Consider the following 21,803-nt stretch of genomic DNA (forward strand, 5'->3'; position numbering starts at 1 on the left):
AGACCCCAGAGTGACAGCCCTCTGACTGGATTCGCCCTATTGAACCCTGGAGGGTGCCCCAGGAAGTTGACTGTGCACTACACGGACTTTGGGTCTGCTGCGACTCAAGAACTCACCTCGTCTCCTGGTCTTGGCCTCTGACCCTGATTCCTGCCTCCCGCCTGGTTCCTCTGATCTCTGATCTCCCACCCCGGCCTGACTTTGACCCTGACTCTTGCTAATTGAACCCAGCTCTAGCTCACTGACTGCTGTCCCTGATGTGTGGACCCCAGCCCAGCTGTGACCGCTAGGTCCCTTACAGTGGACAGGGCAGGGTGGGTGAAGGGTGTGGGCAAGGCAGGTGAGGGTGAGGGGCAGGGCAAGAGGGGCTGGATGGGCTGATCCATGTAAATAACAGAGCAGCATCTCTAAGCCGTTTTCCTGCCACTTCCTCTGGCCACTTCTCATCTCCCAGCCGCAGCCCAGCGTGAAAGTAACTGAAGGGAATACGGCCGTGGCAGCTGCGTGTGTGTGTGTGTGTGTGTATGTGGAGATGGGCAGAGAGCGGGGCCAGGAGCAGGAGTCTATGCAGTTACCAGGACATCCAGGATCTCCCCCAGAGCACCTAGGAATGGCCCTGACACTCGAGCATCACCCCGATCTACCACCACCCTCTGCGGTCTCCCACGCGGCTCTTGCCTGGAGCTCTCCACCCTAGCCAAGGGGGAGCTGGGCCAGACTGAGTGCTGACTCAGCAGTGCTGGGAGCACACCAGAGCCCAGCGCATGTCTGCCCAGTGACCCCTACCCTGCATACCCGGCCAGGCTAAGCCCCTGCAGGCTTAGCACAGAGGGGGAGCCCCAACTGGTTGGGCTGCATGGAGGGGCCAAGAGTCCAGGGTGGGCGAGTAGAGAATGGAGTGAGGAAGAGAAGGCTGCTGAGGGCCAAGTGAGCAGCTGCTGTGACCTGGCTGCAGCTAGCTGGGGCCTCCCAAGCCCAGATGGCAGTGCTGCATTGAGAGCAGGGCCTGGCCACGCTCACCTGCACTGCACACCAGGGCACAGCCTGAGTTTGTCACCCAGCCCGTTCTGTGTGGGCAGGGAGGGCCGAGAGGACACGTGCCCGATGACTGGCACATACAGCAGGGCGGGGGGAGTGGGGAGTGCCAGGCAGCGCAGGCTGTACTGACCGCCTCTGGATGAGATAGTCCTCCAGGATGTCCAGGCAGCGCACCATCTGGGAGAAGATCAGCACCTTGTGCCCACCGGCGATCAGCTTGGGCAGCAGCTTGTCAATCAGCACCAGCTTGCCAGCCGCCTGGATCATGGCCTGCAGCTGGAAGTCCAGCGCCTCTGGGCTGTGCGACTTACGGAAATCTTCCAGGATTTTCTCCTCCGCCCCTGCAAAGCAGGAGGGGAAATCAGCCCTGGCTAGAGCTGTGGCCTGCCTGTGCTGCCTGGGCACAGCTGTCCTAGCCCTGCTCTCCACTGTCAACACCATGGGGTAGCAGGCCCCAGCTGCTGCCAGAGCCAGGCCCGACACCCAAACCAGATGGGCTAGGAAGCTGGTAAGTGGCCAGAACTACAGACAGTAATGACTACACCTCACTCAATGCCCCTGGATGGGAGCTGCTGAAAAGCACCCACCCTGGGCGGAGCGCCTCACCACCATGAGGCAGAGTGGCGGCAGCACTGGCACAGCTCATAGTGCTGATGAGGTTGGGCATGTTGGTGTGTCCTGCCCCTGGTGCCCCATGCCCCACGGCTCACCATTGATGAGATAGGGGTGGTTGCAGCACTTGCGCAGCTCCATCATGGTGTTGATGAGGTTGGGCATGTTGTGCTGGTTGGCGCCCTTGGACAGGAAGGAGAAGTTCTTCTCTAGGATGGCCCGGTAGTATTTCTTCTGGATGTTGGTCAACTCCACCTCAATGATGGTCTCCTGCTTGGGCGCTAGGTTCTTTTCCACATCATCCTTCAGCCGCCGCAGCATCATGGGCTTCAGGATTGACTGCAGCTTCTTCACCTGCCCAGGACAAGCGCAGACGCACTGTCCCTCCCTGCCACATGCATGGCAGGCAGTGAAGACAAGTGCAGAGCTCTCCTGGGGCAGCCACCATGTGTGTGAGGGCTCTGTGCTAATCGCCTCCCAAGGACACCAGGGCAAGCCTGTTCTGCTAATACCGAGAGAGGACTTCTTCAGCTGCCAGCCTGCAAACTGTGCTGGGGTCTGAGAGCCGGGCTGGGCGGGACTAGCCTTGGTTACACCTGTGCAGCCCCACTGCTTTCACCTGGGCAGGTGTGTGACTACCTGGCCTTGTGCCCAGAGTTCATAAACACTTCTGCCTGTGAGCCTAGCTTCCTCCCCAGAGCAGAGCTCATTCCCAGGAGCAGGCAGTCCAGGGAGCAGGTGGTCTGAGAGACGCCTGCTGAGCAGAGGCCCGTGTGAACCCTCACTGCACAGTTCATTGCCTCTCTCTGAGCACCCAGTTTATATCCAGCTCCTGCCTAAAGTGAGCCTTCCCTGTATGCCCCAGTGAGATTCCTCCCCTTGTGGGCACAAAAAGTGTTGCTGGCACAATGCAGGCAGCTGCTCTGAACTGGGCCTGTTGTGAGCAGAAGGGAGGTCCAGGGCTCCAGTCTCACCGGGATGCTGCTTGCTCTATGGCTCCATGGGCTGCACAGTGAGGAGGGGCAGACTCTGCAAGCTCCACCCAGGCTCTCAAAGAGCAGCAGTAGAGTCCTCCAGACGGACCCAACACCAGGGATTCCAGAGGGGGTGTGCAGAACCAGCTGACTGCGCATGACAAGAACCTGCCCCAAAGGGCACAACTTTTCCAGAGCAGAGCCACTGACACACTCATTTAACTGCCCCCTTTGCATCTTTACATTTGGGAATGGGCGCTGGAGGGGCTGTGGAGGTGCCAGGCACGTAGTGGGGTTGTGGGTGTGCCGGGCACATGGAGGGGCTGTGGAGGTGCCGGGCGCTGGAGGGCTGTGGAGGTGCCGGGCGCGTGGAGGGGCTGTGGGTGTGCCGGGCGCTGGAGGGCTGTGGAGGTGCCGGGCGCCGGAGGGCTGTGGAGGTGCCGGGCGCCGGAGGGCTGTGGAGGTGCCGGGCGCGTGGTGGGGCTGTGGAGGTGCTGGGCGCGTGGTGGGGTGTGGAGGTGCCAGGCGTGTGGTGGGGTGTGGAGGTGCCAGGCGTGTGGTGGGGCTGTGGGTGTGCTGGGCGCGTGGTGGGGTTGTGGAGATGTTGGGCACGTGGCGGGGCTGTGGGTGTGCTGGGTGCATGGTGGGCCTATGGAGGTGCCGGGCACTGGAGGGGCTGTGGAGGTGCCAGGCGCGTGGAGGGGCTGTGGAGGTGCCAGGCGCGTGGAGGGGCTGTGGAGGTGCCAGGCGCATGGTGGGACTGTGGGTGTGCTGGGAATATGTGCAGACAGGCCCAAGGTGGGGACCCAAGTAGCAGCGTGGGGAGTCAGCCCACTCTGGCTAGGGCTATGGCTTGAGCCCATCTCCATTTTCTGTCTCCCAAGCAGCTCCCTTCTCTAGAGCTTTGCTCGCCCCCGGCAGAGCCGGCCCTGTCTCCAGGGCTGGGCCCAGGGCACTCTCAGGCAGGGTCTTAGCTTGCAGCAAGGAGGAGCCCTATTGCCTTCGCTGGGATTAAAGTTAAGTGCATGCTCAACTATGTTTCTGGATTGGGGACCAGGTGTCCTGGGCCCCGCCTCCACAGCTCCTGGGCCCCACCCCCACAGCCCTGGGCCCCGCCAGCCCCTGTGCCTCACCCCTGGGCCCGGCTGGTACCTGCTCCTCTGTCTTCAGGTCCCCAAACTCCTCCAGGAACGCCGTCTCCGAGGGGAACTGCTGGGGCTCCAGGAAGTTCAGCAGGCTGAAGAGCTCCTCCACTGAGTTCTGCAGGGGCGTCCCGGTCAGCAGCACCTTGTGTTCCTGAGTAGAGCAGGGTCAGGGCTTCAGTGCCGGGGGGCAGTGCTCGTGCAGCCGGAGCCAGAGCAACGGGTTCAAAGGGGCTGGCTCACCCCAGGGACACTAACTTGCCCTTGCTATGACTTCACTCCTGGGGCAGGAGGCCAGGGCAGCGATGCAGCTGACTGCAAACCCCAAGGGTCTGAAGGGCCAACGCTGGCCCAGGGCACTGGTACCGATCTGCTCCACGTCAGCAGGCCCCCATGCTATCCCTGGTCAAGACACAATGGCCATGCACTGGAAGGTCTCAGTCCAGCCCTTACTAGCCCCCGAGTCACTGGATCAGCAGCGACACCAAGGCCAGAGTGGTGCCAGGGCAGGGCTGCGGTAGCTCAGCAGCAACACCACGTGGGAAGCTCATGCTGCCCCTGGCTGCGTGCCTGTTCTCTCTGGGGAGGAGCTCTCCTGAGTGCTGCTGGGCCAGGCCCTGTGCCCCCACAAGAAGGACCATGGCCCAGCAGTAAGATCAGTAGACTGGGAGGCAGAACTCCGGGGTTCTATTCCCAGCTCCACTGCTGGCAAGTCTCAGGACCGCTCTGGGCCTGCGTTGCCCCCTCCCCCCCCCTCATAAAAGGGGGCTGACAGTAGCGACCTGCTGGCGGGCCCATGTCTCTACAGTGGCAGGCTGGGGCAGAGCAGAGCAGGGCAGTTAGCAGTCACTGCCTGTACTTGTTCCTTTAACAGGAGGCACTGGCCCAGCAGGGGCCTGGAGCTGAGTGAGCCCAATGGGGCCAGCCCCTCTGGAGGGAAATGGCACCCCTGACTTTGGGTGGGCAATGGACAGTCGATTACACCCAGCCTCAGGAGCCAGCGTGAGCTTGAGGTGAGCTCGTGCTGCTCCCCGGGCGCTGCGTTAAATGCTCACATTTATCCCCGGGTCACTCCGCACGCGGGGAGCAGCTCCAAGAGCTGCCAGTTGAGAGAACGGACGAAAGCCGGGGGTGCTGGGAGGCTGCAGCTTTCCAAGGGCATCGTGCAGAGGGCGAGGAGCCAGTGAGCAGCCCGGGAGCGGGGCCAGTTTGAAAGGCAGAATCCCATTAGCCTTGTACTGCCCACACCTGCAGGGCGGCTGTGTGGGCAACTCCCACCCCCACCCCATCATGGGGCATGAGAGAGTCAGAGTCACTGAATACCAAGAAAATAACTTGTTTCTAGAGCACCTTTCATCCCAGAGCCCTTTACTTACCATTGCTAATACACGGTCTTTGTGCCATCCATCACTGGAAAGCAGCTGCCTCTAGGGTAGAACACAGCAGCTGTGCAGAACACAGTACCACTGCAGGACAGATGGGGCAGGGAGTGCTGGAGAATAGCAGCTCCCTCTGAGAGTGCAGGGGATGTAATTAGCCACGGTGGTCTGGCCAGGAGCAGAGGTTGATGTCCCCGCTCTAGTGAACTGGGCCACAAGATTTGTAATGAGCACAAGTGGTCAGAGCCCCTCTGCTAATGCCCTTCTGGCAGCACCTCACGCTGGGTCAGCAGCATCTGACACTGCCTTGGAGGGCCCCAGCCGATCACCAACCAGGCCCCACAGCCTGAACTGGGGAAATTACAGCTCAGGATGCAAGGCTGAGGGCATCTTCCCAAGGACAGCCATGCCAGTTGACAGTGAGGGCTCGTTCCCCTTCACAGCCCAGCCCTGGCTGTGCCGGAACAGCACTAAGATGTGGCTGAGTCCAGCCCGCTCTGCGCTCTCGTGAGCATCCAGTTCTCACCAGAGCCATGAGCTTCAGCCCCTCCAGCAGCTTGCAGTTCCTGTTCTTCAGCCGATGGGCCTCATCGATGACCACGCAGCGCCACTGTATCTTCTTCAGCTCGGGGCAGTCAGCCAGGATCATCTCGAAGGTGGTGATGACCACATGGAATTTGAAGATCCCTGGAAGAGGGTTACCCTGAGGAGACACAAGCCAGGCAGTGCTGTACTCATGCCGGGCAGTGGGACACCCCAGACAGGCAGGCCGGTTGGACACAGCTACTGGGCAGCCCAGCACTGATCAGCGGCAGCTCTCCGGAGAGCCACGGGCTTCATCAGAGAGGCATTTCGGAGAGTGTGCTCTAATGTATCTGTGCAAGGGGAAGGCACTGCCATCCCAGGCCACAGTGACCCCACAATGCCAGCCATAGGCCTTGTGCAGGGCCAGCGGGGGGACTGGTAAGCTGAGGGGCTCCAGCAGCCAGAGGGTGACACAGCTGGAAGTGCTGGTCTTGGGAAGACGCCCTTGGTGACACTGGGGCAGGGCTGCACAGGGGTCCTGACAGGCTGTACCTCACATGCACTTTAGAAACTTGCTCTGACTGCAAACCCCCCCGAGACCATCTCCCCTCACACAGCAGGCTGCAATGTGCATCCTGCCAGGCCTCTCAGGACCCCTCCCTGCAAGTGCAAAAGGCCTGTATCCCACAGACGGGGTGCCTCCCTACCCCTCAGACTGGGTGCTCCTGACACTCCAAACCTGCAGGCTGGGTGCCCACCAGCCCTCTGCGCCTCAAGATTGGGTGCCTCCCAGCCCACCGCGTCCCTCAGGCTGGGGCCCCCCCAGCCTACCACATCCCTTAGGCTGGGTGCCCCATAGAGATTGGGTGCTCTCAACACTCTGCACCCCAGGCTGGGTGTCCCCCAGTCCTCCACGCCCCACAGACCAGGTGCCTTCCCAACACACCACACATCCCACACAGACAGCGTGCCCTCTGACCTGTCGCTTTCCGGAATCAAAAAAGCAGGCTCCTGCCATGGAGGGGGCGAGACCATTCTCATCAGGGGAAGGGACCCGCGGCATTCCCACCCTCCTGCATGTCTTGGTTCAAGAACACCTTCCCCGCAACTAGGGCAGCCCCGCGCGCTGGCCACACCCAGGCCAGTCGCTTCATGAACAACATTCCCCGTGATGCAGAGCTAGGCAGGGAGCCAGGCTGCAAGGGTGACCCCAGGGGATCTGTGACACTACACCACATATTCATCCTGGGGGTATGATTATGACATAATTATGATGCAATTTGTACAAGATGAGTCATGTGAGGTGTCTAAGGAAAAGTTAGGATTTGCTGAATATGATTACCTTATTTGTGTGCATATTTCATTTTTGTATCTAAAGTTATGAATGTTCACTATGTATCTGTATTTCAAATGTAGTTACACCTGAGGGACCTCATCTATAGGCAAGACGCTTCCAGTCTAGACAGCTGGTTGGGAAGGACCTATTCAAGGTCCTTGGGACATCAGGGGAAACAACAGGCCTTAGGAGAAGCTTATCCTCCACCTGGTGAGCCTTCCTGAGAACGCTCCAGACAGCCTGCAAGTAATGGCAGCTATGGCTCAGCAAGGACATGTGACCAGACCACATGACACTGATCTCTATTTTGGGTACCTATATTTTTCCATAAACGGGATTTTGGAACAAAGGGTTCCCACCACAAGTTAAAGCTATATAAGGTGGGGTGTGACATCACCTAGGGGCCTCACTCCCCAAACAAGGACACTCCTGGAAGCACCCGAGGAACGAAGACTGGACGCCGGGAAGTGTTGGTCCCAAGCTAAAAGGATTTCTAGCCTGTGTATGGAAACCCGGTGAACTGCTTGTATCAGAAGCCAGGGTGAGAGATTGCTAATTCGTATCCAATCTATCTAGTATGTTAGGCTTAGTTTGCAGTTTTGTTTATTTGCTAGGTAATCTGCTTTGATCTGTTTGCTATTATAATCACTTAAAATCTATGTTTTTGTAGCTAATAAACTTGTTTTATGTTTTAATCTAAACCAGCGTGTCTTTGAAGTGTCTGGGGAAAATCTCAGCTTGGTTTAACACAAGCATATTGTGCATATTCCTCTCCACATTGAGGGAGAGGCAAACTGAGTAATAAATTCAAATTGGTCAGGGTTTCCATCAGGGCAGGATGATACAGCTCTGGGGTCCTAGGCTGGGGGGCTGGAGGTTGGCTGTAGTCTCTCTATTGTTGGTTCATGCAGTGGCTGGTCAGCCTGCATGTAACTGCAGCTGGGTGTGTCCCTGCCTGTGCAAATGCTGGTGGGAGGGTAGGACTGGGAGCAGTCTACAGTTTGTCACAGCAGCACAGTGTGAGCGGGAGCCCAAGCTGGTGAGTCAAAGGGCTCAGTGGTACCCCAGTTCCAGGTAGTACTCCAGGGGGAACCCGTCACAGTATCCATCCCGGGAGCCACAACAGCAGTGGCCAAGGAGGAGAGACCCGAGGGTCACTGGGCCATGGGGAGCTGAGAGCAGCAGGCACCTGCGCGTCCCTGTACACCATCTCGTACTGCTGGATCATCTGCCTGCTGATCTGGCTGCCGTGGTACACGATGGCATTCATCTCCGTCCAGGTGCGGAACTCCCGCTCCCAGTTGGTGATGGTGGAGAGCGGCGCGATGATGAGGAAGGGACCATGAATGTCCATCAGGAAGATCTCAGAAAGGAAGGTGATCGACTGGATCGTCTTCCCCAAGCCCATCTCATCCGCCAGGATGCAGTTCTTCCTGCAGATGCAGCACAACACACATGGGGACACATTATGCCTGGGGACACATTTAATGGGCAGCAGGTTTAAAACAAACACAAGGAAGTCTTTCTTCACACAAGGCACAGACAACCTGTGAAACTCTTTGCCAGACGATGTTGTGAAGGCCAAGACTATAACAGGGTTAAAAAAAGAACTAGATAAAATTAAGAACTCAATAATAGTGGGGGATCTCAATTATCCCCATATTGACTGTGAACATTTCACTTCAGGATGAAATGCAGAGATAAAATTTCTCGATACTTTAAATGACTGCTTCATGGAGCAGCTGGTACGGGAACCCACAAGGGGAGAGGCAACTCTAGATTTAGTCCTGAGTGGAGTGCAGGAGCTGGTCCAAGAGGTAACTATAGCAGGTCCGCTTGGAAATAGTGACCATAATACAATAGCATTCAACATCCCTGTGGTGGGAAGACCATCTCAACAGCCCAACACTGTGGCATTTAATTTCAAAAAGGGGAACTATGCAAAAATGAGGGGGTTAGTTAAACAGAAGTTAGAAGGTACAGTGACTAAAGTGAAATCCCTGCAAGCTGCATGGGCGCTTTTTAAAGACACCATAATAGAGGCCCAACTTCAATGTATACCCCAAATTAAGAAACACAGTAAAAGAATTAAAAAAGAGCCAACGTGGCTTAACTACCATGTAAAAGAAGCAGTAAGAGATAAAAAGACTTCCTTTAAAAAGTGGAAGTCAAATCCTAGTGAGGCAAATAGAAAGGAGCATAAACGCTGCCAAATTAAGTGCAAGAATGTAATAAGAAAAGCCAAAGAGGAGTTTGACGAACGGCTAGCCAAAAACTCCAAAGGTAATAACAAAATGTTTTTTTAAGTACATCAGAAGCAGGAAGCCTGCTAAACAACCAGTGGGGCCCCTTGATGATCGAGATACAAAAGGAGCACTTAAAGACGATAAAGTCATTGTGGAGAAACTAAATGGATTCTTTGCTTCAGTCTTCACGGCTGAGGATGTTAGGGGGATTCCCAAACCTGAGCTCGCTTTTGTAGGTGACAAATCTGAGGAACTTTCACGGATTGAAGTGTCACGAGAGGAGGTTTTGGAATTAATTGATAAACTTAACATTAACAAGTCACCGGGACCAGATAGCATTCACCCAAGAGTTCTGAAAGAACTCAAATGTGAAGTTGCGGAACTGTTAACTAAGGTTTGTAACCTGTCCTTTAAATCGGCTTCTGTACCCAATGACTGGAAGTTAGCTAATGTAACGCCAATATTTAAAAAGGGCTCTAGAGGTGATCCCGGCAATTACAGACCGGTAAGTCTAACGTCTGTACCGGGCAAATTAGTCAAAACAATAGTTAAGAATAAAATTGTCAGACACATAGAAAAACATAAACTGTTGAGCAATAGTCAACATGGTTTCTGTAAAGGGAAATCGTGTCTTACTAATCTATTAGAATTCTTTGAAGGGGTCAACAAACATGTGGACAAGGGGGATCCAGTGGACATAGTGTACTTAGATTTCCAGAAAGCCTTTGACAAGGTCCCTCACCAAAGGCTCTTATGTAAATTAAGCTGCCATGGGATAAAAGGGAAGGTCCTTTCATGGATTGAGAACTGGTTAAAAGACAGGGAACAAAGGGTAGGAATAAATGGTAAATTCTGAGAATGGAGAGGGGTAACTAGTGGTGTTCCCCAAGAGTCAGTCCTCGGACCGATCCTATTCAACTTATTTATAAATGATCTGGAGAAAGGGGTAAACAGTGAGGTGGCAAAGTTTGCAGATGATACTAAACTGCTAAAGATAGTTAAGTCCAAAGCAGACTGTGAAAAACTTCAAAAAGATCTCACAAAACTAAGTCATTGGGCAACAAAATGGCAAATGAAATTTAATGTGGATAAATGTAAAGTAATGCACATTGGAAAAAATAACCCCAACTATACATACAATATGATGGGGGCTAATTTAGCTACAACAAGTCAGGAAAAAGATCTTGGAGTCATCGTGGATAGTTCTCTGAAAATGTCCACGCAGTGTGCAGAGGCGGTCAAAAAAGCAAACAGGATGTTAGGAATCATTAAAAAGGGGATAGAGAATAAGACTGAGAATATATTATTGCCCTTATATAAATCGATGGTACTCCTCATCTCGAATACTGCATACAGATGTGGTCTCCTCATCTCAAAAAAGATATACTGGCACTAGAAAAGGTTCAGAAAAGAGCAACTAAAATGATTAAGGGTTTGGAACGGGTCCCATATAAGGAGAGATTAAAGAGGCTAGGACTACTAAGGGGGGAATATGATAGAGGTATATAAAATCATGAGTGATGTGGAGAAAGTGGATAAGGAAAAGTTATTTACTTATTCCCATAATACAAGAACTAGGGGTCATCAAATGAAATTAATAGGCAGCAAGTTTAAAACAAATAAAAGGAAGTTCTTCACGCAGCGCACAGTCAACTTGTGGAACTCCTTACCTGAGAAAGTTGTGAAGGCTAGGACTATAACAGAGTTTAAAAGAGAACTGGATAAATTCATGGTGGTTAAGTCCATTAATGGCTATTAGCCAGGACGGGTAAGGAATGGTGTCCCTAGCCTCTGTCTGACAGAGGATGGAGATGGATGGCAGGAGAGAGATCACTTGATCATTGCCTGTTAGGTTCACTCCCTCTGGGGCACCTGGCATTGGCCACTGTCGGTAGACAGGATACTGGGATAGATGGACCTTTGGTCTGACCCGGTACAGCCTTTCTTATGTTCTTATGTTCTTATAAATTCATGGAGGATAGGTCCATCAATGGCTATTAGCAGGATGGGCAGGGGTGGTGTCCCTAGCCTCTGTTTGCCAGAAGCTGGGAATGGGCAACAGAGAATAGATCACTCAATGATTACCTGTTGTGTTCATTCCCTCTGAGCACCTGGCATTGGCCACTGTCAGAAGACAGGATACTGGGCTAGATGGACCTTTGGTCTGACCCAGTACGGCCATTCTTATGTTCTTATGTACACAGCATGTTGAGGAACCCACAGCACTGAGACTGGCTGCCTTGCCACCTTGGGCAGGTCACGCCACCTCTCTGAGCCTGGGAGCACTGCAGACAGACTTGCTTACCAGGGGAGTTCAGAGGGGGAACCCAGGGCCTCTAAAGCACTATGTGATGCTCACATTAAAGGTGGTCCAGGGCCGGCCACGCAAATATCTGCAAATTACAGGCCCCAAGTTCCCAGGTCAGTGGGAAAATGCTCACACAATTGCTGTGGGTGCACACACAAATCAGGCTACTGTGCATGCAAAGGCCTCACCATCTGCATGTCCATCTGCTCCAGCTCCTTGTGCATGGGTCAGTGCACAGCCCTGTGCACATTTCTGTCTCTTAAGGGCATCTGTGTCCCTGCCATTGGGAGGGGCACACCAGCACCAACCAACCAACTACCCACGGGATACCCAGTGGAGTCCTCATTCTCCTGAGGCCTAACCAGCCCCAGGAACGCACCACCACCCAGAACACATTTCATGCCAGCTGGGAGGAGCCGACTTCATTGGTATTAAACAATCATAAAGGTAAAATTACAAAGAACAAAGCTATATTGGTTGCTGCTGACAGCAGGGGGAGCAGTGACATATCAGCCCATGGGAGTGGTGAGCCCATTACTCCTGGGGGAATTCTGCACCACTGTGCCCATGTAGAATTTATGTTCTCAGCAGATTTTTTTTCCCTCACAGAAAACATATTCTATCAGGGAGGCACTGCAATTACACCTTTCACCCACCAGGGGCTGCTGTGGCACCAGAAAAGAGGGCAGCTAACTCAGGGCCAGAGCAGCCAGCTGCAGTGGAGAGGGAGGGGGAAGACTGCCTTCCTCACAGCATCCTGCCTGTGGGGCCAAGTGAGGAGGAATGGGATATGGGGGGGCAACCACAGCAGGACACATGGGGCTGCTGGGGGGTCATACAGACTGGGGTTCAGAAGGGCTAGTGGGGGGCATAGACTGGGGTGGGGCACAGGAGCTAGTGGGGTGATAGCATTGAGCCAGGGGCTGATGGGAGTGGGGGTGCAGGGTTACATGGGGATGGGGGGAGGAGCGGTGACTGAGTTGGGATGTAGAGACACATGGGGATGGGGGAAGCATGGCTGAGTGAGGGTGCAGGGACACTTGGGAACAGGAGGAGAAGGGTGGCTGAGTGGGGTGACTGGATGGGGGTACAGGAACACATGGGGAGGGAGATGCGGGGATGGGGGAAGGGTAGCTGAGTGGGGGTGCAGGGGTGGACGGGAGGAGGGGCAGATGTCCCTAACTGAATGAGAACGGCTAAGAGTCAGCCAGGGTCTGCATGGGGGAGGCTCCCTAACAATCCCTCCTCCCCTCCCCAAAAACACACTGTTCCATACCCTCCCACCCACACCCAACAATCCTCCAGGCTCACTCCCAGGTGCCCGCCCAGCAATTACTTCCCTCTCCCTCAGCTCCTCTGTTACCCCAACTCCCCCAAACCTTTGTATTGTTTCTGAAGGGTGCGGGAAATATGTTTCTGTATTGTAGTTTAAAGGAATTATTACTCAGAGTTCTGTATTAATGCGCCTAGTAAGGAATCTATTTGTCAAAACACATTTCCTGAATATTTTTTTGTTGTCCATATGGTTACAGACATACTTGCTGACAGGTATTTTGAAATAAATTACCAAAATAATTGAAACTGGCATGCTTATATAGTGTTATTTTGACAAATAAAATATGCAGAATTTTAGAATATTGTGCACAGAATTGCTAATGTTTTGGCGCAGAATTCCCCTAGGCATTGCTCATGCATCTGCCTTCCCCTCCAACGGCACAACACTCCCCACGGCCACTGACGTGTGAAACACCAGCAGTGCTCCTTGTGGTGGGGCCTGCTCCGGCCCCTGCTCACCTGTTGTACCAGTTAAAGAGCAGCCAGTTCATCCCCTCCAACTGGTACTCCCGCAGCTGGTTGCTATTCTTATAGTCCCGTGACTTCTCCAGTTTCTGCCAGAACTCGGAAGCGGGGCGCTCCTAGGAGGGAGAGCAGAGAGCATGACCCATGGAGAGGAACAGGCTAGTGCTCAGCGAGGTGTAGCCACAGACTAGGGACAAGGGACAATGCTAGGCTCAGGCCGAAAAGGGAAAACTTGGGAAAGAGGTTTCAAAATTATTAGCAAGCATCAGCTGATCAACAGCAAGGTCTTAGCTCCTAGATCCCAGCAACTGATTTTCCCCACCCCTAATGTGGGGGATGCGGGGGATCTGGGTCTCAGGATCAGAACTGCAGGGGGCTGCAGATCAGGACCAAGGGGCATCGGTAGCACTGTGGCGGGGGCTCAGGATCGGAACAACAGGGGGCTGCAGGTCAGGACTGAGGGGCATGGTAGCACTGTGGACAGGGCTCAGCACCGGAACTGCAGGGAACTGCAGGTCAGGACAGGGGCATCAGCAGCGCTGTGGAGGGGGCTCAGGATCAGAACAGCAGGGAGCTGCAGGTCAGGACTGAGGGAGCATTGGCAGCGCAGTGGAGGGGGCTCAGGATCAGAACAGCAGGGGTGGCAGGCCAGGATCAAGGGGCATCAGAAGCACTGAACCAGCACTGGTGCTAACAGGCCACCCTCTCCCTGCGTCACAGAGAAGCCAAGGGGTGCTTTACCACATGTTTGATCTCTGGTGGGATCTGCAAGGACTCGAACTCTTTGATTTTTCCAGGGTCAACGTCTTCCTCCAGCTCCCAGGTGCTCTCCTCGTATGGCAGCGAGCACCACTTGACCAGGTAGTGGGTCACCTCCTGCAGCGCAAGGAGAGGTGCTTCGGGATCAGGGAGGGGGACAGGTTCTGGAAGGTGAGGCCCAGGGGCCACACACTCTCTTGCCCCATGGGGTGTAAGCCCCCAGCACACATATTCCATTAGCGTGCACACGCATGCATGCCAGCCCATCTGCCTGCACATACTGCACACAAAGACATGCATGCACACACGTGCATATGCACCTGCCTGCACGCACACACACCAAGACATTCACGCACACATGCGCCTGCCTGCACGTACAGATACGAAGACATGCACACGCATATGCGCCTGCCTGCCTGCGCGCACACACGTGAAGACATGCACACGCAGGCCATGCAGGGATGTGCAGATCCAGATCTCTGCTCAATCAAAACCCGGCCCAAATATCCCCCTGCACGGGCGGGGCTGTCAGGGATCAAGGTCTCCCCAGACCCCAGATGCCAGCTGACAAGGAACACAACACACCATTCTCTGCAGGCTAGGGAGCTGAAGGATCAGTCAGGGACTCAGCGCCAGCCTCAGGGGGTCTCTGCATTTCTAGCCCCCTGCTCCCAGCACTTCTCCCCTCTGGGTTTGCTGAGTCAGCCTGACATGCTGAGTAGTACTTGGTGATAAATACACTGGAACCAGCACTCCTGAAACCCTCAGCTCTCGGCAGGTCCCATATACAGGCAAATAAACTTGCCTCCCCAGGGCACTTCCATTGAGCTCCCCCTGGGCACAGCCTCTGCCCTCCTCACTGCGCCTTGCTCCCCCCATGTCCAGATGAGGAGCAGTTGCATGCCAGGGGTGGCACTCACCTCCCCGGTGTCAGAGTCCTTAGTGTGAGCCACCTCCAGGATCCGATCCACCTCCACGTAGTCTGGGTTGAACAAATCCTCATCAGGCTGATGCAGCGGGAGGAGAGAGAGCGACACATTCAGTTTGCCTGCTGGGCCGAACAGGTGAGGGTGCAAGGGCTATGGTCCCAGGGCTCCGCAGTGCAGGGAGCACATATCGGAGCTGGCCCCTTCATCTATCTCCAGGGAGCCCAGGGATGTGTCGGGAGGGCAGACCCCTTGCTGCCCTAGAACGCATGAGGATGCTGGCTCTGTGCTGCCGCTGATGGGAAGGAATCTGCCTGAGCTCAGCTAGCAAGGAGCTCACACCCAGGGCACAAGCTAGCTCAGGGCCTGGCCCTGTGTGCTAGTGCGTCCAAGGGCTCCCGCCGACGAGCAGCCTGACACAGCCCCAAGCAGGCCTTCGCACCCCTCCCTGTCCTGGCAAACCTCAGCAACCCGGGTCACCTGCCAGACACAGCCCCTCCTGACTCTCCTCTGCCAGCTCAACACAGCCAACAGCCCAGGGCTGGCACCAGGCTGTAGGGGCCCTCACCTCCCCTGGGTCCCTCCACCCTTCCTGGCAGGAGCAAGCTGCAGAGGTGTCACTGCCACTCTGGCAGGCTGGGGGGAGGGAGGGGAAGGAGATCAGTTTCCTTGCTGTGCAGCTCAGAGCCGAGGCAGAGCATGGCTTGCACCCTGCCCGGGGTTAGGGGCACGATGCTCTCCAGTAGGGGCGCTGCGTCTGCACACTGGACAAGGGCTGGGAGTCGGAGCCCCTGAGGGTTTACAGCCATGCTTACAAAGACATGGCCATTTCCTCGAGGCTGATTTACACTCGCCACGACATGGCGCAGGAGCCGCCGGCAAATATCTCTGGAGCGAATGGTAAATGCTAGAAAACGGCTTCCAATCTGCTCACAAAGCGGAGGGGGAGGGAGCAGCCCAGCGGGGCCTGGATGTTTATGGCTCGTTCTCTCCCTGCAACATCCCTGTGCCAGGAGATCTTGCTCACCCGCGCCATGAACAGGCACATTGCACAGATGAGTGCGTAATGCCAGAGGGCTCTCCAACGAGCCACGCTGCCCCCACTCCTGCAGCAGAGATACATCACGGGCTGCAAGAGGAGTGCAGATGCAGATGCCGCCCCATGTTATACATCTCCTGCCCCACTACATACTGCCCTGGCACAACGATGCCATACTCCCCTGCTCACACTACCCCACTACACACTGCCCTGGCACGATGGTGCCACACACCCCTGCTCATACTGCCCCGGCACATGCCGCATGCCCCTGCTCCCACTGCCCCACTACACACTGTCCTGGCACAATGGTGCCACACACCCCTGCTCATACTGCCCCACTGCACACTGCCCTGGCACAATGGTGCCACACACCCCTGCTCATACTGCCCCACTGCACACTGCCCTGGCACAATGGTGCCACACACCCCTGCTCCCACTGCCCCACTGCACACTGCCCTGGCAAGATGGCGCCATACACCCTCTGATCAAAGTGACCGTGACCTGCTAATTGAGGCACGAGGTGCCCATGCCAGGGAGAAGCCACAGCGGGTTGGGTTAGCTCAAATGTGGACAAATGCTGTCCTGAGCCCTAAGTCTTTCCTTAGACAAACGTGGACTGTCAGTGTGATCCCCCATAGCCATAGTGGGTTGCGGGCAACAGAGCTGACAGCTTGCAGTCATATCTGGCACTGTGGGGGGTGTCACTGGCCCAGCAGGCACTGCTGAATACCTCTCCCCCCAACCTGCCCCCCGTGTGCCTGGGCTGCTTTGAGGCTCCTCCTGATCATACACACCTGAGCCAAGGAGCAGAGCCCATCCAGTCTCCCCTTCACCGTGCTGGCACTGGGCTGGAGCCGACAGCCAGCCCCAGGACTAGGATAAAGGCTGCCTGTCCACCTCCAGCTGGGCACTGTGCCTGCTCCAGATGATGCATTGCTCAGAATGGAGCTGGGGCAGGTCGGGGTGAGCCAGCTGTCAAGCTGCAGCTCCTGCACTGTAACTGGGGACAGCTAGGCAGAGAGCATGGCAGGCGGCAGCGCCCAGCCGGGGCTCACGGGCAGCACCAAGACAGTTCGACTGGCCCAGCTCTCCAGAGAGGAGATAGAAGTGCCAGCCGCCCAGCCATGGCCTCACCTCCGTGAAGATATGCTTCATCTGGGCCTGCTTGTTCCGAAAGCGCTTTATCTTCTGAGAGATCCTGGGGTCCTTCTCCAGCTCTTCCAGCGTCGCCCACTTGCAGTGCAGGTAGGAGCTGCGGAACAACAGGAAGCCAAACATGAAAGCCTGTTGGGTCGTGATCCCGTCCCCCTCCCAGCGTGGAAGGAGCCCTCAGTGACCCCCCACTGCCCTGGTTTGTAACACAAGGCCAGAGGCTGGGGAAACAAATGGCTCCGGTACAGCTGAGACTGAGCTCCATGGCCAAGGATCAGGGGTGCAGTGGCAGTGACTGTCTGTTCCTAACATCCTGCCAGGCGCATGGGCTCAGAGGGAAGCCCGGGGGAGAGGTTCCAAGCACCTAGCCAGAGCTAGCACGGGCTGGTTTTGCAGCAAGCTGGCAGCCATCCCAGCAAGGTGGATGCTAGTGCGAGGGGAGCAGCATGGGGCACACACGTGCACACACACCTCTACACACAGTGCCTGGGTGCACACATTTCTGCACACAGCATGTGCTCATACACACTCTCCACCCAGTGTACGCCCACACACACTTGAATATGTGTACACACACCTCTGCGCACAGTGCATGTGCACATCTCTCTCCACACACCAAGAGCATGTGCACATCTGCACAGCGTGTGCACACACACATCTCTGCGCACCCCATGTGCATGCACACGCATACACTGCTCCACACAGCACTTGCATACACACAAGCGCGCACACACCTCTGCACACAGCACATGTGCCAATACAGAACATAAACGTGACACGTACAAGTTCCTGTACTTGACGTAGAATTCCTCCATCTCATAGGCCAGGCCGCCTGGGTGAACCTGAAACCAAGAGTGAGCGGGTTAGCACCAGCCAGCACAGGGAAAGGGTGCGGGGCCAGGGACCTCTCCCCTGGTCAGGGCTCCGACTTCGCTCCTCTGGCCTGTGTATGAGCTGGAGGCAGAACTGGAGCGCAGGAGACAGCAAAGAGGGGAGCTGAGCAGCATGAGGCTCGGGAAGGTGACGAGCGCTGCCCCAGCTCTAACTCGAGGTTTCAGTGGCCCTGGAGGGCCAGGAAGGTAACACAGGGACAGAACTTCCTCCACGCGCTGCCCCAGAATGTGCTTCTGCAAGGGCAGCCACATGCCAACAGCTCACCGGAACCAGGCTCCCACCCGGCTCGACTCACTGCCTGACTGATGGGCGATGGCCTTCCCCTGCCCGAGGCTGGGTGGGCATCACGTTAGCCCCACCCCCGGGTAGCGCTGGGATCTACCACACCCCAGAAGTGTGGGATCCAGTAGAAGTTGCACACAGCTGGCACTGGGGACCCAGTACCTGCCCCTTTGGGATGTGCGGGCTCTGCCAGACCCCTCTGCACACACCGTGTCCCACCCCCGCAGTCCAACCCCCTTCTCCAGAAAGGGCAGTGTTCCCATCTCTGCCCTTCATGGAGATGCTCTGTTGTGAGGCTCCTCAGCTGGCCTCACCCAGGCCCAGCAATGGCCATGGTCAGCCAGTCAGAGCCCTCCTCTCATCATGCCCACTGTATCCTGGGAGAGCCCAGAGCAGATGCTCATGGGAGGTGACAGGGACTGACTCCTGGGGAAGGGGGACTCCTGGTCAATGGGCTATGCCTCTTCCTTGGGGATGTCCAACCCCATAACAGTGCCTCAACGCCTGGCGAGGTGGCCATGGGCAGTCATAGGGCCATGTCAGTATGCCCGAGCTGTGCCCAGGTGCCTCCCCTTTCTAGACACAGGAGGGGAGGGACACTCACCTCCTTCTGCACCAGTCTGGAGGCGAGGATCTTCTCAATGATGTTGGCATCATCCTCAGGGGGCTCCTGAGGGCACCGAAGGGAAAGCAGAGTCAATACCCTGGCCTGGTAGCACCCCCAGCCCTGTCACACAGAGCTCGCTGGCCGCTCTCCTCCCCTTCCTCCCTCTGGGCTCACAGCAGTGCGGGAGCCTGGAGTTGGCAAACAATGGGGGGGGGCACCCCCCGGAATGTTCTTCATGGTCCCAGGTCAGGGGGATGAGAGAAGCGCCATCCATTGCTCTTCAGCCAGGCCAGGAGTAGCTTCAGGGGCCCCTGGATGGGGCTGCGATTTCCAGGGCTGCGTTTGGGACCAGGAGAGGGGATGCATCATCTCGGCACCCTGGCTCCTCCCGGTGGCACTCAGCTGAGGCTGCCCAGGCCCAGCCTTAGCCCCAGCAATGCCCAGCACCAAGGCACTATCTACTCCCGGCCACACACACGCAGGCAATGGCGCCAGCAGTACAGGGGACGGGGAAGGTGCTCTGCACTGGGGGTTGGACAGAGCCTCAGGGCCAGCGTCTGCCTGTCGGTGCACCAGCTCCAGCCTCTCCCGCTGTCTCTCCCGGGGGCACGAGGGAGCCAGCAGCGCACACACACGCACAATGGGGGGCACCCAGGGGACACCAAGGCTGCACAGGCCCGATACATGTCCTCTCCCACCCTGCAGTATCACTGGGCCAGAGTGTCCCAGGGCAGGGCATGACTCCCCCTCTCCACGGGGAGGGGCTTGTGCTCTGCAGCAAGGCTGGAGCAAGTACAGAAGCAGACAGCCAGGGAAGGGGCTTGAGGGAGGGTGTGGAAATACAGGTCACAAACTCCTGAGAGCAGGGCAGGTGGGGCACCCAGCTACACCGGGGTGAGCCCCACACAGAGGTGCACAACTACACCGGGGTGAGACCCACACAGGCACACCCAGCTACACCAGGGTGAGCCCCACAAGAGGTGCACAGCTACACCGGGGTGAGCCCCACACAGGCGCGCCCAGCTACACCGGCGTGAGCTGCACACAGGCCGCCCAGCTACACCGGGGTGAGCCCCACACCTCAGGGCTGGCTGCATCACTATCTGTGCCACTCACAAACTCCCCATCTCCATCCCTGGGGGCACCATGGGGTGCAGCCATGCCCACTGCCTGCACACGGGTGTTGTAAGAGCCTTGTGGGTGGGTTTTGTTCCTAGCCTGGGAAGGGCCAAGGTGCCAGTGGGTTTCCCTAGCCACAGTTGCCATGGTCACCTCTAAAATGCTGGATGTCAGATGGAGGCAATGAATGCAGCCAGCCCCAGTGGCCACAGCTCATCGGACCTGCTGGCATAATGCCGCAGGGGCGCTGGAGGCTTTGAGCCTTTGCACATAGCAACCCACCCGGAGTGGGGTTTCCTCTGGGGTATGCTGGGGTCAGGCCACATTTGCCCTGCTCAGAGGAAAGCAGATGCCAGGTGGGACCAATGGGCAGCAGGAGCTTGGCCCTGTCAAGGCCACTTCCCTTTCCCGTTTGGATTTCAGCAAAGGATTTGCCAGAGTCTCTCAGGAAATCTCACTTGCAAGATCATTTCCATGGGCCAGACTAGGATCACAGGCCTGTGACAGTGGCCAGAGGAGAATCAGCAACAGAGAGAAAGGGCCGCACATCTCCCCTGGGAAGAGCAGCAGGGTCGCGTTGAATAGCTCAGTAAAGGAGATGACTAATATTCACGCGGCAGCTTGGCTGAGAGCTGACTAAGGGGCACCTGACAATGGTACACAAAGAGAGGCTGTAATCAATATTGAACAGCTTTGCTAAGGGCTGGAGCAGGGAACGAGCAGCCAGCGCTTGACACACACAGCAGAGACCCGGCCAGGAGAAGCTGTCAGCGTCAGCCAGGACAGAACACTGACACAGAGGGACCTGGAGAGAGTAGAGACATGGGCACCGAGAGAGAGTGGAGACAGGCACATCCGAAATGCCTCAGGACTCACCATGAGTGGGCAGCGTGCCAGACACAAGGTGATGGGGCTACAAAGATGGCGAGCACAGTGCAGGGCTGCAAACAGACCCCATACTCTGGAGCAGGGAAGCGACTGCCCAGTGCCGCATGGGTGGGCTGTGATCACATCCCCCACGCGGGGCACTGCATTGCCAGAGATGCCAAGAAACTGGAGAGGAGTCAAAGATACCAGCAGGCTGGAGACACTAATTTCCGCAGCCTCAGTCCTGACAGTTTACTGTGGCTGGGGATGCGGAAGAAGGGACATGGCAGCAGCCCACAGACACCCCAAGGGCATTAATGCCAAGCAGGGAGGGGATCACTGAGTGTGGTGCCGGGGGCAGAGCTGGGAGGGTCAGGAAGACAGCCTCCCCTGGGAATAGTCTCCCAGAGAAGGGGCAGGGCAGGGCCTGCAGAAACAAGAGGGAGCTCAGGCCCCAGACCATGGGCTGGGAAAAGGCCCTTGCTGACCTGGCAGACCGACATGCTGGGGCTCTGGATGGTCCTTCCCATCTCTCAGCGCTAGGAGGTGCTGGGGTTGAACGCTTCACTTCCTGAGAGCCCCACGCACACTCTGCAAGGAGACATGCTGAGCGCAGCTGGATGATGCTCTGGGCAGCTCTCACCCATCCTCCTAGGCACATGCACTGCTCCACACAGCCGGCTCCCCCTCGGACCCACACGCTGCTGCTTGCTTTCAGTACACAGCCAGCATCCCATGTGTGCCCCTCCCCCAATCCAGCAGAGCCCCACCCCCTCTCTACAGGGAGGGCTGGTGCAA

The 21,803-nt window shown here is 56.5% G+C and overlaps 1 protein-coding gene across 7 annotated transcripts in view; it reads right to left on the bottom strand.

Annotated features, from left to right (window-relative positions):
- The window catches only part of CHD6 (chromodomain helicase DNA binding protein 6), a 199,280-nt gene that overhangs the window by 61,580 nt on the left and 115,897 nt on the right, over nt 1-21,803 (bottom strand). For all 7 annotated transcript variants that reach the window (XM_054045371.1, XM_054045374.1, XM_054045373.1 and 4 more), the window contains 11 exons: nt 19,017-19,082; nt 18,020-18,078; nt 17,219-17,336; nt 15,040-15,126; nt 14,102-14,236; nt 13,355-13,476; nt 8,196-8,439; nt 5,672-5,848; nt 3,777-3,920; nt 1,749-2,004; nt 1,169-1,379 (listed from right to left, as the gene is read on the bottom strand). In XM_054045371.1, coding sequence (XP_053901346.1) covers nt 1,169-1,379; nt 1,749-2,004; nt 3,777-3,920; nt 5,672-5,848; nt 8,196-8,439; nt 13,355-13,476; nt 14,102-14,236; nt 15,040-15,126; nt 17,219-17,336; nt 18,020-18,078; nt 19,017-19,082 — 1,619 coding nt within the window. The remainder of the gene's footprint in view (nt 1-1,168; nt 1,380-1,748; nt 2,005-3,776; nt 3,921-5,671; nt 5,849-8,195; nt 8,440-13,354; nt 13,477-14,101; nt 14,237-15,039; nt 15,127-17,218; nt 17,337-18,019; nt 18,079-19,016; nt 19,083-21,803) is intronic.

Source organism: Malaclemys terrapin, chromosome 12 (genome assembly GCF_027887155.1).
Source record: "Malaclemys terrapin pileata isolate rMalTer1 chromosome 12, rMalTer1.hap1, whole genome shotgun sequence".
Lineage (NCBI taxonomy): Eukaryota > Metazoa > Chordata > Testudines > Emydidae > Malaclemys > Malaclemys terrapin.